This window comes from Fukomys damarensis, unplaced genomic scaffold, assembly GCF_012274545.1.
Source record: "Fukomys damarensis isolate Sample0158 unplaced genomic scaffold, DMR_v1.0_HiC HiC_scaffold_39, whole genome shotgun sequence".
Classification (NCBI taxonomy): Eukaryota; Metazoa; Chordata; class Mammalia; order Rodentia; family Bathyergidae; genus Fukomys; species Fukomys damarensis.
In genome coordinates, this window is record NW_022900951.1 from 43,164,922 (window position 1) to 43,179,508 (window position 14,587).

Consider the following 14,587-nt stretch of genomic DNA (forward strand, 5'->3'; position numbering starts at 1 on the left):
CCCCCCTCCCGAGCGCCGCTCGAGCTTGCGCACAGCGGGCCATTCCCGGTGTCGCCTGCCGCCATTCCAGCGTAGAACCTAGATCCAGGAGTCTGGAGGCCGTTCTGAGAACATCGTCTGAAAACATAGGTGGAGTTCTAGGTAGTGGACAGCACAGTCCTACAGCATGGCGTTTCACCAACGTCTTTTTTGAGTTTGCTAAATGTGTTCCATTTAATCTCTGTGTATTACGCACCTTTAGCCCTGTTTTTACAGAGGAAAATGAGTCCCCAGAGAGGTTAAGTGACTCGCACAAGGTCGCACAGCTGGTAATTGGCAGTGCTCAGCGTCTCTGCAGCTTAATCATAGTTTAAGGTCTTGAGCGTACCATTTTGAAAGTCTGCATTTTAAGTACACTCAGACAACAACAACCCTTCCCTCCAGCCATCTCCTTTCTTCATTCCTCTTGGTCAAATTCTTGCCTGCGCCAGCCCTACACTTTGCATCCTACTTATTCCTCAGCCCTCGCTTAATTGACCCCCCCCCATACCAGGCCTGTCACTGTCAATGGTGATCGCCATGTTGCAAAAATCCAATGGATAAAATACAGTTGGGGCTTAGGGTGTGCAATCTCACAGTAAGAGAAATGTATATAAAAGTTACTAAAATAGTGATAATCTATTGGCACATCATCTTACACATCAGTGAAAGAAGCCTGGTAACACTGGCTGCCTTCAACGGAAAAGGGAGCTTTTCAGTTGATACCCCTTCATATCTTTAATTTTTTTTTTTTTGAGACAGGATCTCACTCTATAGTTGAGACTGACCTGGAACTCACTATGTAGCCCAGGCTGGTCTCGAACTCACAGCGATCCTCCTGCCTCAGCCTCCCGAATGCTGGGATTACAGTCGTGTGCCACCACGCCTGGCCTAAATTTTGAAATATCTGAATGTGCGCCTATTTTGAAACGCAAACCACACAAATATTTAATAGATACTTCCCAGTTGTTGCCTTATGAAGAGAAGCAGCACACAGGAGAGGTTAAGAGCATGGGTTTTGGTATTCAGTTGCTTAAATTTGAATCCCATCTCTAATATTTGTTCTTGTTTGACTTTTGACTTGTAAGATGGTTTAACATGGTATATATAGGATTGTAATACTGATTAAACAAGGTAATCACTGTGATGCATCTAGCGCAGGGCCTCCAAAATAGTTTGCTTTGTCTCCTTCACTTCACTGCAATTCCCTCACTTCTCACCATCTCATCTGTCACCTTCCTTGGGTAAGGCGACCATCATTTCTGCCATTTTTAGCATCTCCAGTCTCTTCCCCCCCTTCTGTTTTCAGCATAGGCAGCAGAGCATCTATTTAAAATGTAAAGTTAACCATGTCACTACCCTTCTCAAGTTCCTCCCATGACTCCCCATGCACTTAGGACATCCTGGGTCCTGGCATTCAGGGCTCTGTAAGAGCTGGTCTCAGGTGGCCTCTTCCACCTCATTCCTCAGCTGTCTCCCTTCACTCTCTTTGCCCTACCTCTGATTTGCTATCCCACCTGACCCCAGCCCAACCACTTCTAGTCACCCACTTCTCCGTTCAGAGTCCTAGTCTCCAATTCTGACTTCCTCCAATTTTAGTCCTGGCTTGATTGATAAAAATTATAGGACTGAGAAAACCCTGCTCTGAGAGTGAGGAGGAGACTCTTAAGTCAGGACCCTCCCTCGTGGGTCCCATCCTTGAATCACTGTGCAGCCTCCATTTCCTCCTTTGGAGTGGAGCTGACTCCCAGTGTGAATAAACATTGTCACATGTTTTCCCAGAGGGAAACCCAGCACGGTGGCCCGGCCCGGCACACAGTAAATACTTGATAAACATTCCAGAGTGAATGAGACCCCAAGGGGGGCAATGAGCAAAGGTGGAGGAAGAAGCAGGAGGAGGAGCTGGGGAGGGGTTTGTGTGGGAGGAGAGTGCATGGCTCTTAGGTGGTTTCAGGAAGATAAGGGGGAGCCCTGGGTGGGTTCCCCAAGGGTCTTTGACATCTTCTAGCAATAGATTTATTTCTTTTTTCTCTTTCCCGGGCAGAAGGTGGGAGGAGGGAGACAGTGTGATCCTAATTTAGTTTCCCTGAAATTCCCGATGCCATCACAGTACCCCGTTGGCCTAAAACACATCATATATGAGGCCAACCCCAACATCCAGGCCTCTCCACTGGCAGGACTGTCCTATGAGTCTCCTTATCTGTTCCTGCCCATCTGTCTGTCCTTCCTCAGTCTGACATGACTGACCCTTGTGGAATCTCTGTTCTGCGCCCCTGTTCAAGAACCTCCCCCCCCATATCCTTTCTCTCCATTTCTGCCCAGTGCTCTCCTCCCCCACCACCTCCACTCTGTCTCCAGCTTTTTTTGGCTGCTGTCTCTTCTTCCTCCTCCTCCTCCCTCCTTCCCTGACGCTGAATAATCAGGCCTAGCTGTCCTGGTTTCTGGAAATACCAGTGTGTGGGCAGTGGCTCAGGGCTGGAACTGGGGATGGATGGGTGGCTGGCTGGGGGGGGGACCTCTGTGTAGCCTCAGGCCCTTAGTGCAAAGACACCAAAATCCAGCTGTGTGTGGTCCATGCCTACCTCCCTCTGGGAGGGAGGGCAGGAGATTTATTGAGCAATAGGGGAGGGGTGGAAATTCAGAGGGCATGGACACAGGCCATTTCATCTCCCAGATCTTCATCATCGAAGCGGGAAAGGATGGACTCCTCATCACTATAGAGTGAGCTGGTCCCCTGTGCTAGAAGGTCACTGGCGGCACTGTCCATCTCATCCAGTGTCAGGTGACATGCATCTGCAATCTCCTGCTTGGCCAGGGCTACAAAGTGAGGATCTCGAGCAAAGAGGCCAAGGCCCTCGGAGATGAGCACCTAGGAGGCAGGTAGGATCAGTGTTGGCCAAGGGCTCTGTGTGTAGGGAGGGGTCAGTGTGGGTAAATGATGTGCCCATGAGGGAGCACAGGGAAGTGCAGGGGCAGCGGTCTGCATGTAAGGCTGAGCAGAGGGATGTCTACATGTACAACACAGAGCCTGTGGACCCCTTTCCCCTCCTCCCCTAGCTCCCAACTCTTCTTCTTTTCCACCAGACCTTGCTCAAATCCCCCCCCCCGACTCACAGCCTCCACCAAGCTGTCAGCACTGCCCCTCTTGCTATAGCTGGGGTCTGAGTTGGTTCCAGGCACGTGTAGGCAGGTGAAAGTGCACGGAGGACCGCCAGATTTGCTCAGGTAGCCCTCTCCCGCTGCACCCTCCTCCACCAACAGCAGTGGTGCATACAGGAGCCGACCTCTCTGAGGAGGGGTTGCCCAGGAACCCTGGACCAGAATAAACATAGGGGCAGGGATTGAGGGGTGAGGGAGAGGGTCTAGGTCTCACTCCTGTGAGTCCTGTCCCTCTCCCTCAATATGCAACTGGAGTCAAACTGAGTGGGTGTATATTGGACTCGAGTTTGTTTATATTTATTTATTTATTTATTTATGATGCTAGGGATGGAACCCGGGGCCTTGTACATGCTGGACAAGTGCTGTCCCACTGAGCTGCACCCCCAGCCCCAGACTTGAGTTTACGGCAGAGTAAAAAAAAAAAGTTTAAGTGTCAGCTCTCCTGCTTACTGGCTATGTGATTTTGGGTAAATAAACTTCTCTGGGCCTCAGTTTCCTCATCTGTAAACTGGGAGCAGTGGTACCTACCTCATAAGTAAAATAAGATGATGTGCATTTCTGCATGTGTGTTCATTCTTCAGAAGGGCCTGAGTGCAGTGTGTTTGAGAAGTTCAGCCTAGGCTTCCCCACACCCTCGGAGGTCCCAACAGCCCTTCCCTGGCTCACCTGAACCCTGCTCGGCCCCAGTTTTTGTCCACAATGATAGGTGCCTGGGATGGGTAAATCTTCACAACTTCCCCGGCGTTGCAGACACTGGATAGTGAAGGAGGGCTTCTGACCTGGGAGCAAAGAACACTGGCAGTGCCTCCCTGGCTTTCTTCAGCTGGCCCTTGGCAGGGGCAGGGGCCATCTCCACTCTCACCTGCAGGTGTAGGGGGCAGCAGACGTCGCCGTGGCGCGTGGTGCCCATTGACATTTCTCTGGGGTTGGTAAGGTGGCAAAAGGACTGAGTGTTGGGGAGTCCGTGGGCGAGTCCCTGCCTGCTGGTCCAGGTAGTAGAACCTATGTAGAAGGAGGGCTAGGGGTGAACCCAGGTCTGGACTCCAAGTTGGGGTACTCACAGTTCTGCTCCCCCACCCCAATCATGGGCTTATCCTAGGTGGCATGGCCAGTGTACCTGTCAGAGGTTTTTTCTTCCTCATCTTGTTTGTCATGGCCTTTAGTTCCCTTGGGCTCAGGACCTCCTTCCTCTGGGATGGTGAACACGAGAACCCCAGAGCTTCTCCTGGGGAAAGCGAGGCATTTTAGGCAGACCTTCCCCAATATGTGGCCCTGGGCCCCTGTTCCTATCATCTCAGGCCTCATCTTTTGTATAAACACTGGGATTTATGAATTTTTTTTCTGATACTGGGGGTTCAACCCGGGGCCTTTGCACTGAGCTACACCCCAAGACCTTGTGATTTTTTATTTTGAGACAAGGTCTTGCTAAGGTGTTAAAATGCCTAGGTTGGGCTTGAACTCATGATCGTCTTTCCTTGGCCTCCTAGACTTCTAGGATTACAGGTATGTACCACCACAACCAGCATGTGCTTTTTGCATTACCTTTCTCATAAAACTCTCTAGTTACCCTTATTCCCACCTGCGGCCTTGACACACCTCCGTCCTTCCCAGATTTCCACTTGAAGGCCTGTAGGCTTTCCTCCCATGTCCTCTGACACAGTGTCTTGTCCCTGCCTCCCCTCACAACCTTTCCCCAGATGTTTGATCATACCTGTGGCTATTGGACCCAGGCTGGGCCACACTGGGCTGTCTGGATTTGGTATCCCTTCTATCTTCATCACCGGGTCTAGGGGAGGGCGAATCTGGGAGGCTGTCCCCAACAGGCAGAGACACAGAAATCCTGGAGCTCTGGTGAGATGAGGGCTTGGTCCCTGGAGAGTCGTAGGCCTGAGTGTTCATTAATGTTACAGCTAAGTCACTTGGTCATATGGTGGGACCAAAGTAGAAACTTCACTATGTGAGCACCTCAGAGGCTGAATCTGCTTCCCAACAGCCAAAGGTAGGTTTGGAATAACTGTTTTTCCACTGTGGTAGGGGCCTACATTGGGGGCTTCTCAGAGAGTGTCAGTCACTCAGGGCTGAGGGAATACCTTACAATCAAGAGTTTCTGGGGGAGTGAAAAGTTGCCCTTACTTTGTATGTTTCTCGGTCCTTCTCAGCTTCCTCCCCTATTCCCTCTTGCCCTTCTTCTTCCTCTTCCTCCTCCATGTCACAGGTGAGGGCCTGCCGGATCTCTGGACCCAAGTCCTGTAGGCGCCTCAGACCAGCCTGTAGGGGTGGGAAAATCAGGAAGTGGATTGCTCAGGGTCTAAACTTCCCCTTCATGGGCCTGCCTCCCAGGCAGCAGTGTCTATGTGGGGCCTGGGACCACGGTTTCCTAATCTGTAACACAGGTTTCATGAGATCAAGAGGAAGGTCATCTTCAGCCACACCAGACCCCACCCCAAAGACCTGAAGGACAGAAGATGTGCTTGAGGGGGCCTCTGCTCCCAGTAGTCCCTTTTCTTTCCTTCTCCGGAATTTGCGGAAGTAATTTTGGATCAAGAATGTAGCGTAGAATTTGCCCACAGTGACCTCTTCCTCTGGGGACAAAGGAGATAAGGCAAAGTAGATACTTAATGAAGAGCAGATTTTTAACAGCACACTTATATTTCTTTTTTGTTTCTTTGTTTTGTACCAGGGATTGAACTCAGGACCTTGAGCTTGCGAGGCAGGCGGCAGAACCACTGAGCTAAATCCCCAGCCCAGTACACTTATATTTCATCATGCCAAACATATTGATTTGGGAGTATTCACCACTCAAAAGTGTAAGTCAAAGTGAAGTATATTAAACAGAACATGTAACTGAAGAAACCAATAAATCTGAAAGGATTGGCTAAGTACAGTTCACCAAATTAATTTTAATTTAAAAAGTGGGAAAGGAACAATTTCAATTGCCAGATATACTACCCAGAACTTGCTGGGTTGGACCTTTTCTGCAGCAAATATAACATTGCAAGTGAGTGCCTGGAGGTTTGGTTTCCAGGGGTCCTCTGTACCTCCCCCATTACTGCCCTAATTCCTACCAATCAGCAAGGGTTCCTTTTGCCCCAGACCAGTGCTGCTTTTGTGGTGGAAAACAATCATCTGACATTTAAGCAATCATCTGGACTCAAGGCATTAGGCGAGGGCTGTCTACCTTCTGGAGGAGGGATGACCTCATCCAATAGCTTCTGCTTTATCCGCTTCCAGATCTTTTTGATGACGATCCGCAGCTCCTGGTTGGCTTGCTCCAGGTTTCCTGCATTGAGGAGAGTGTGGGCAGAACAAGTAGGAAGAACCTTCACAGAAATTTCCACCACAGCTGCGTGCTGCCCCATTGGATGGGAGCAGGGGCCAGGCCTAGGGAAACCAGTCACCCAGAAATGGGGTCTGTCACTTGAGTTTGCTCTCTGCATCTGCCCCAGGGACTCTCCCGTTTCTAGCTCTCCCCTCCATACCTTCTGTCTTGATCTTCAGGGATGTCCGAACCAGGGCAAAGAGTGTGGCATTGAATGTCACTGTCCCATCGGAGTTGAGAGGCACGTTCATTGCCACAAGTCTCTGCAAACACCCGAGACATGAACCCACACTGGGAAAATGCCAGGTCTTTAGGCATGGATGCCCAGGACAGAAACCTTGGAGGATGTGACCACTCATCCCCAGCCATAGCAGGTTCTCAGCATGCCCAGCCCCTCGTGTAGTGGACAGGTGCACAGACCTTGCAGGCCACTCGGTGTGGGCACAGCTTCCCAAATCCAAGTGGGGGCTGGATGCGTCTCAGCAGGGCAACCACATCCAGGTGCTTGATACGGCCCCTGAGGCAGTTGGAGAGGTACCAATAGATGGTCAATACCCCTCTACCTCTTTCTCAAGGGTCCACCAGCTCTTCATTGCTTCCTCCCATCAAAACCCCAAGGCCCAGAGGACGGGGTGATGGAAAACCTGGAGTATCTATTGACTGGGTAATGGGGGGCACAGGTAAGAGGTTCTGGGGCTAAGGGCCTGTGGAGGGCAATGTGTTGTCCCCTAGGATTCCAGATAAGGGATTAAAAGGCATACTTGGCCCCAGGGTCGTATTCAGACCAGATCCTCTTGAATTCATCAAGGTGATGTGGGCCCAGAATGGACCAGTCTCTGGTTAGATAATCAAAATTGTCCATGATTACAGCCACAAAGAGATTTATGATCTGTGGGCCAGTGAACAAGGAGGGTTAGATAAGAGGTGGAGTAGTAGGCTCATCGTGTTTGTGGAAAACTGGAGTTTTCGTATGTGATCACTGGGTCACAAGTCCAGGGTTGACCTTGCTGGCAGGCCAGCTTTTTAAGAGCTGGTCTGCAGCTTCATATTTGCACACCCTGAAACCCCCAGGGCCAGCACCATGGCAGTGTTGGCAGTTGTGGGGAAATAGTCCTCACCAGGAAGGCACAGAGCATGAAGAAGCTGATAAAATAGGCAATGGCAAAATTGCTCCCACAGGTGAACTCCTCGCCGGGGCCGAAGTCAGACTCTGGGTCACACCGATTTCCAGGAAGGCTGGCAAGCATTATCTCCTGCCATGCCTCACCAGTGGCACACCTGGTGTGGGAGGGGTCACACTGTGGTGGTGACATCCTGGAGGAAAGGCTACGAAGTCATGGCAAGTGGTGTTGTGGGGCCTGGGGGAGTGAGGAGATGCCCCACTTCTTATTGGGGCTGCACCTGCCACAAACAGCCTTTCAGAATTGTAACAGCTGGTGTGGCCATGTGGATGTGGTCATGCCCGCCTCTTACAGGTGAGGGCGCTGCGGACTAACAAGGGGGGTGCATCTTCCAGCCAGAAGATTCCTCAGGTCATAGCCGGAAAAGGTCTAGGCTATACAGAGTCCCTTGCCGCCCTGTTATTTCCATAGCCCAGGAAGTCTGGGGTCTAGAGAGGGTGTGTGGGCACCCACCAGCATGCTGGGGACTGAGGTGGTGGGGAAATGAGAAGATGTCACCTGAAAAGAAGCAGTACAGCCTGTGGAAAGGTCTGGAAGTTGTTGTTTCGGTTGATCTGTGTGCCATCCTGAAGAGCCACCTTGCCAAACATCTGTGGGGCACACAGCGTCCTGACACGTTCCAACCCACTTTTCGCCTCCTGAGACCAAGTGAATCCTCACAACCCTGACCAGCAGGCGTTGGTGATCCCATTTCACAAGTGTGTAGATTGACCCAGGGTCATCCAGTTTGTTTGCCTATCTTTCTACCGAGTACCCCCACTTGGGAGCTGTTCTTACTCAATGACCACCACAGCCCTTCTCCAGCAGAGGGGTGCCCGAGGAACTCTCCCCACTGACCTGCATGCCAATGACCGCATAGATGAAGAATATCATTGCTATGAGAAGAGCCACATAGGGCAAGGCCTGCAGGGATGGGGGAGACAGATACTCAGGTCCAGGCAGAGAACTAACTGTGAGCCTGAGAATGCACAGCTCCCTCTGGCCTGGGCCTGCTGGAAGACTCAGTCTTTCTTCAGAGTGCTCAGGACCACGAGTATCTCCCCAAATGTGGACACAGTGTTAAACAGAGTGGGGTATGTTCGGTGAGGTCAGGAGCATGTTGGGAATTGAGAACCCAGGGAAAGCAAGGAAGCTGGAAATGGGCATGGCTTTCTAGGAGAGTAGTAACAGGGCAGGTTGAGAGGTGTGAGGTGGAGTTGAAGTGTAGCTGAAGGGATGGAGTCGGGGATTACCTGGAAGGATTTGATGAATGTCCAGAGCAGTGTACGGATCCCTTCACCCTTACTGAGAAGTTTGACCAGCCGCATGACTCGGAAGAGGCGAAAGAAAGTGATAGATATGCGGGAGGTGTCCTCAGAGCTCTGGGGTTGGAGAGGCAGTGGGGATGGCTCAGTTTACACTGCAGCCAACTCACTGTCTCAGGCCTTGGTCCTCCCAGCCCCCCAAGTCTCTCAGTACTCAGGTCTCAGAGTGGTCAGGAAGCATTTCTTTCTTTCTTTTTGGTACTGGAGATCGAACTCAGGTCCTTGGGCTTGCAAGGCAGGTGGCAGAACCACTGAGCTAAATCCCCAGCCCATGGGAAGCATTTCTTTTCCTTCTTTTTCATTTTTTTTCAGGACTGAGAATTAAACCTAGGACCTTTGCACTGACCTATGCCCAGCCCTTCTATTATATTTTAAATTTTGAGACAGGGTCTTGATAAATTGCTGAGTTGCCTAGGCCAGGTTCAAACTTTCAGTCCTCCAGGCTTAGCTTCCCAGAGTGCTGAGATTAAAGGTGTGTGCCACCACACCTGACTCGGGGAGCATTCTCTTAGGGAGGAAGAGAAGGAAGAAGGAAAAAGAGAGGGTCCCTGTTGTGGGGGGAGCTACCTCACCAAGGTGGCCACCATTCTGAGGGACGATATGGCCAAAGCAGAGGTGACAGAGGAAATGACGAAGTCATCGTAGATGGATAAGGGGAGAAATCATGAAGGAGATATAGTGGGTTCAGTGGAAAGGTATATATGGTAGTGGATCGAGGTGGTGGTAGAAAAACTTGGTAATAAGGGTGAGGGAGAGGAGAGGGTAAAGATGATGGGGGAGAGAGATTGGAGCCAGTGGTGGGGCCAGTGTATTGTGGAGATGAGAACCGATGGGGATCAGTGATGGAGATCAGACCGGGAGCCAGCAGCATTGGCAGTCAGTGACACAGCCATGCAGTACCCAATGGAGGAGATGAAGGTGCCAGTGATGCAGTTAGTGGTGGTGACAGCCGTGACAAAGAGACGATGGATTTGGTGGTGGAGATGAAGCCAATGGAGTAGTCAGAAGAGACGATGGAGCCAAAGCAGGAGTCAGTGGAGATGAGCAGCCAGTGAGATGAGAGGCAGAGGCAGTGAAAGTGGCCACAGAAATAACAGGAGAAGCATTTTAGGAGCTTGTAGTGCTAGTGCAACATGGCGTAAGGAATGGGGAAAAGCGACTGAGCCCAAGAGGGACATAGAAGAGAGAGCTACAAGGAGGAGTGTTGAGTCTCCAGAGTGAAAAGACTGTGAGTGGGAGCCACCCACCCATGTGAAGGATACCGTGGGATGGTGGTGGGGGAGAGGTTGTGGGCGACTGGGTCAGTGGAGGGCCAGTCCTCACATTGACTTCAGTGACGGCAATGTCCACTATGCTGCCCACCACAATAAGGGCATCGAATGTGTTCCAGGCATCTGCAAAGTAATGCTGTAGGCAGGAAGAAAGCAGTGTGTTGTAGCGCAGGGAGCCAGTAGTGGAAGGGGGTATCAGAGAGGCCGGGGCCTGGCTCAGATCCCATGTGGGCCTGCACCCGGCTCCTTGTCACTCCCCAGTCTCATGACTTCCTGGTTGCCCCCTGCCAGCACTGGAATGTGCTCCCTCCCAAGGGATCTGCTCACTGGGGATGGGTCCAGGGTTGGGGATAGCAGGGCTAGTGGGCACCTTGGGTTTGAAGGCGATGATTTTGAGCACCATCTCAATAGTGAAGAGGCCAGTGAAGACCATGTTAAGGATGTCCATGGCATAGTTGAAGGGAACAGTTTGCTCATAGTGCTAGGAGAGAAAATCAGGGAGGAACAGAGTCTGAAGCAGAGAATTCCCACCCCCAACCAGATACTCCCTGGCCTGGGCTGAGGTGAGTCTGGGAACATGGTTGCACTCTGGGTTGGCCTAACCCCTTTCATCATCTTCCTTCTATATGGATGCTGGAGAGCCCATTTCTTGGTTCCTAGTTTTTCTTGTAGATAGGGAAAGCTAATTTTCTTAATGAGACATAAATATGTCTGTTGCTGGTTGAAAGCGTTTGTGAAAAATATTTTTCCCTCCATTAAAATGCTCAAATGAAGAGAGTCCCTTGGTACAACTCTCTTTTTTCCTGCTTTTAATTTGTTTTTGATGTCTGGAGCTATGGCAGCTGTCTCATGACCATGAAGCAACCATGAGAATGTAAGCCAACTTGCAAGAATAGTGAAGCAGAAAGATAGTCTGGCTCTGTGATTAGCAGCAAATAAACATCCTACCTCTATGCTTGTCATTGTGTGAGGTAGTTACCACATTTCACTGAGTCTAGTATATACCTATACATCTTTTTACATTTTAGAATTTCTGAAATCGGAGTAGACCACTGTTTTCTCATGCTTACATCTATGGAATCAGAATATAATTTACAATTCTTGGCCTCAGGTTTGAAAAACTATAGGAAATGTCTTTATGGCTTAAGTCTGTCAGGAGGTTTTCTTACTTGCAGCCTGAGGAATTCCTAATGATTCCCAAGAGATTGTGGGGAGAGAACAGGGGCAGCTTTCTATTAGAGATCAGGGTGGGGAGCTCAGACCTGCATGGCTAGGGCAACTGTGTTGAGTAGGATGAGCAGGAACATGAGGTACTCGAAGGCAGCAGAGTTCACGGTGGCCCACACACGATACTGATATGGGTTCTTGGGGATGTATCGTCGGAGTGGCTTGGCCTTGAGGGCATACTCCACACACTTGCGCTGTGTACCAGTGCAGAACATGAGTCAGTGGGGGACCCCAAGGCTGAGGGGGCCGGAATTGGTAAGCTATGATAGGGGGTCAGGGCTCAGAGGTCACCTGGTTCTTGTCCAGCTCACAGTTTTGGTATTCCTGTTCACCCTGGGCGCGGAAGGTGATGATGACAAAGCCCACGAAGATGTTCATCATGAAGAATGCGATGATGATGATGTAGACAATGAAGAACACGGAGATCTCCACATGGTAATTATAGATGGGGCCTTCGTCTTCTGCATGTGCATCAATGGCTTTATATAGCAGCCTGTGGGAGCGAGTGTGGGTGGGGGAGAAGATGAGGGGATTCCCAGCCCCTCAGACTTTCTCCCAGACCATTTCAAATAGAGAATTTTCTGTATGGCACCCCAAAGATGCCCAAGTCCCTGATCTAACCACTTGGGACCTTCATAATCCTCTAAAAGATGCCTCAAAGGGCACTGAATCTCTTGTCTCTGTTCCTCAGAATCCAGAGACCCTATACAGTCCTCCAACGAATCACCACTCAGGCCCTTGATGTTCTCACAAACCCTCAAGCTTTCACAAACCTCCAAATCCCCTTACCCAGCTACCTGGAGACCCCCATTCAGCTCCCCGGAACTCCCCTACGACCCTATAAAGACCTCTACACCCCCCGTCTCATCATCTTGAATCCCCTCCTCCATTTTCCCTAGAAATCCCCAACTAGCATCTCAAAGATGTGTGTAGCTCTCTGGAAACCTCTGAATCCCCCACTCTGTCTTCTCAGTACCCGCCCCTAATACCCTCAGACCTTCACCCAGTCCCCCTAAACCAACCCAATCCTTGGCCTCAGAGACTTCTACCCAAATTCTGGAGGTCTCTTGCCCCTTGCCCAGGTCTCCAGCTTTTGAGAAACCCCTACCCAGTCCCGACATGCCCACTATTCTCCAGAAAATCCTGTCCAGTCTTGAGAGACCTACATTCCATTCCCAAGGTACACTCCCACCCATTCCCAGGAGATCCCACCAATCCCGCCGAGGCCATGTCCAGGCCACGTCATCTCTAGGGCCCCGCCCCTCACGCAGGCCAGCCTTCAAAGGTGGAAACAGTGAACAGAGCCATCATGGCTGAAAGGACATTGTCAAAGTTGAAATCGCTGTTGACCCAGAGCCGCTCTCGGACCAGGGGCCGTGACACATCTCCGTCAGGGTAGATCAGGAAGGAGCCCCTGTGGATGTTGCAAACCGGCTAGGTGGGTGAGGAGGGTTGACAGCTGTGGGAAAGGGTCTGGCGTCTCTAGCGTGGAGGCAGCAGGGCATGGTGGTGGAGCTAGACAACCTGGGTTCAAATCCTGCCCCTCTATTTCCTGTCTGGGTGACTGTGGACCTTTAACCTCTCCATGCTTCCATTTCTCTCAAAATATAGAATAACAGAATAGCCAAAGCCATTCCTTGGCTTGTCCTATGGATTGATTAAGTCAATAAATGAGTTTAATGTCTGGCACATGGTTGGCACCATATCACCCTTGTTATGATACTGGTGATAATGGGAGACTCAACCCTTCATGGCAGCCAACATTAGTACTAATGTCAGTACTAACTACATGCCAGGCATGGTGCTAGGTAGTCACGTAGTCACTTTACAATGTAATCTACTTGCCATGTGGTAATTCATGATTCTTCACAACAAACTTGGGAGACACACTCTTTTTCTCCCCGGTTTTCAGCTGAGCTAAATGGAACTCAGCACCCAAGCCTCGTGAAGCAGGTTTGAACCAGGGACGTGTGTCTCGACAGCCCATGCTATAACCACTACCCTCTGCAGGGGGAAGCTGGGCACTTGGAGCAGGGGCGAGAATGCTAGGTCTGCCGGGGAATATAGATGACTCTGGGAGTGTGGAGAGGGCTTGGGGGCATTGAGGGCTGGGTGAGATCTGAGGACCTCTGCAGTTCTTGGGAAAGCTCTGGGGGGGGTGCATCTTGAGCTCTTGGGGTCCTCAAGGAAATCTAGGGGTCTCTGCACCTCTCGGGAGAAGGCTCTACAGATCTTAGGTCTAGGGGTGAGGTCTAGGGGTCCTGGGTCCACGGAGGGCAAGGCCTCAGGCACTCACTTGCATTCTTTGGGCGTGTGCTTGGCCTCATCAGTACAACTGTAGAATTTCCCCTGTAGGAAGGACCTCTGTTAAGTAGGTTTGCACTTGACCTCTCCTCCTGACTTCAGCCCAGGCCTCCCTGCGGCATTTCCTTACCTTGAACAGCTGCACACCAATGCAAGCGAACATGAACTGCAGGAGTGTGGTGACAATCATGATGCTCCCAATTGTCCGGATGGCCACGAACACACACTGTACCACGTGCTGCACACATCCGTGCATATGGTTAATGGACACCGCAGGCCTCAATGGCCAGGGGGTGGGGATTCTGGTGACAGATGCAGCTCAGGGTCTTGGGCCAGGGATGTGTGGTCAGGAACACATGGCCAAAGGGCAGTGATGTGGGCTAGTGATGTGTGGGCACCAAGCAGGAATAACCATTTGCCAGGCAAGGATATGCAGCCTCATGTCAGGGACCCGAGTTAGAGAAATGTGGCCACTGGCACGGAATGTCTGGTCACTTGCACAGAGCACAGGTCAGGCCACAGAGTGAGCGGGTGGAGTGTGTGGCTGCACGTCAAATCCAGGCTGCATGGTCATGCATTGATGCAAATGGTCAGTTTGATCAGTGATCCTGGCCCAGGGGCAGGCAGGGCAGGGCCCTGTGGGTCTGGGAAAGATGGGCTTACCTTCAGTCCCTTGGCTCTATTGATGGCTCGGAGGGGCCGCAGTACCCGGAGTACTCGCAGGATCTTCACCACTGAGATGGCACTGGAGCTGGGGAAGGGGTAATCCTCAGATCCAGGTCTAGCCCTGGCGCTCAGAGGAAT

The 14,587-nt window shown here is 51.1% G+C and overlaps 2 protein-coding genes across 2 annotated transcripts in view; both read right to left on the minus strand.

Annotated features, from left to right (window-relative positions):
• Syp (synaptophysin) overlaps nt 1-560 on the minus strand; it is a 14,076-nt gene extending 13,516 nt beyond the window's left edge. Inside the window, exon 1 of the mRNA XM_010606315.2 lies at nt 530-560. Within this exon, the coding sequence (XP_010604617.2) occupies nt 530-560 (31 nt within the window). The remainder of the gene's footprint in view (nt 1-529) is intronic.
• Nucleotides 561-2,594: 2,034 nt separating this feature from the next.
• Nucleotides 2,595-14,587, minus strand: part of Cacna1f (calcium voltage-gated channel subunit alpha1 F) — a 25,228-nt gene continuing 13,235 nt past the window's right edge. Inside the window, exons 24-48 of the mRNA XM_010606314.1 lie at nt 14,447-14,534; nt 13,914-14,021; nt 13,776-13,828; nt 12,747-12,893; nt 11,771-11,972; nt 11,515-11,673; nt 10,623-10,733; nt 10,305-10,388; nt 9,549-9,569; nt 8,910-9,038; nt 8,515-8,580; nt 8,176-8,267; nt 7,615-7,774; nt 7,258-7,385; nt 6,917-7,013; nt 6,657-6,759; nt 6,356-6,457; nt 5,629-5,759; nt 5,311-5,445; nt 4,889-5,064; nt 4,295-4,402; nt 4,040-4,179; nt 3,844-3,956; nt 3,133-3,330; nt 2,595-2,887 (exon numbers count right to left, since the gene is read on the minus strand). Of these exons, the coding sequence (XP_010604616.1) occupies nt 2,657-2,887; nt 3,133-3,330; nt 3,844-3,956; nt 4,040-4,179; nt 4,295-4,402; nt 4,889-5,064; nt 5,311-5,445; nt 5,629-5,759; nt 6,356-6,457; nt 6,657-6,759; nt 6,917-7,013; nt 7,258-7,385; nt 7,615-7,774; nt 8,176-8,267; nt 8,515-8,580; nt 8,910-9,038; nt 9,549-9,569; nt 10,305-10,388; nt 10,623-10,733; nt 11,515-11,673; nt 11,771-11,972; nt 12,747-12,893; nt 13,776-13,828; nt 13,914-14,021; nt 14,447-14,534 (3,082 nt within the window). The 3' untranslated portion in view covers nt 2,595-2,656. The remainder of the gene's footprint in view (nt 2,888-3,132; nt 3,331-3,843; nt 3,957-4,039; nt 4,180-4,294; nt 4,403-4,888; nt 5,065-5,310; nt 5,446-5,628; nt 5,760-6,355; nt 6,458-6,656; nt 6,760-6,916; nt 7,014-7,257; nt 7,386-7,614; nt 7,775-8,175; nt 8,268-8,514; nt 8,581-8,909; nt 9,039-9,548; nt 9,570-10,304; nt 10,389-10,622; nt 10,734-11,514; nt 11,674-11,770; nt 11,973-12,746; nt 12,894-13,775; nt 13,829-13,913; nt 14,022-14,446; nt 14,535-14,587) is intronic.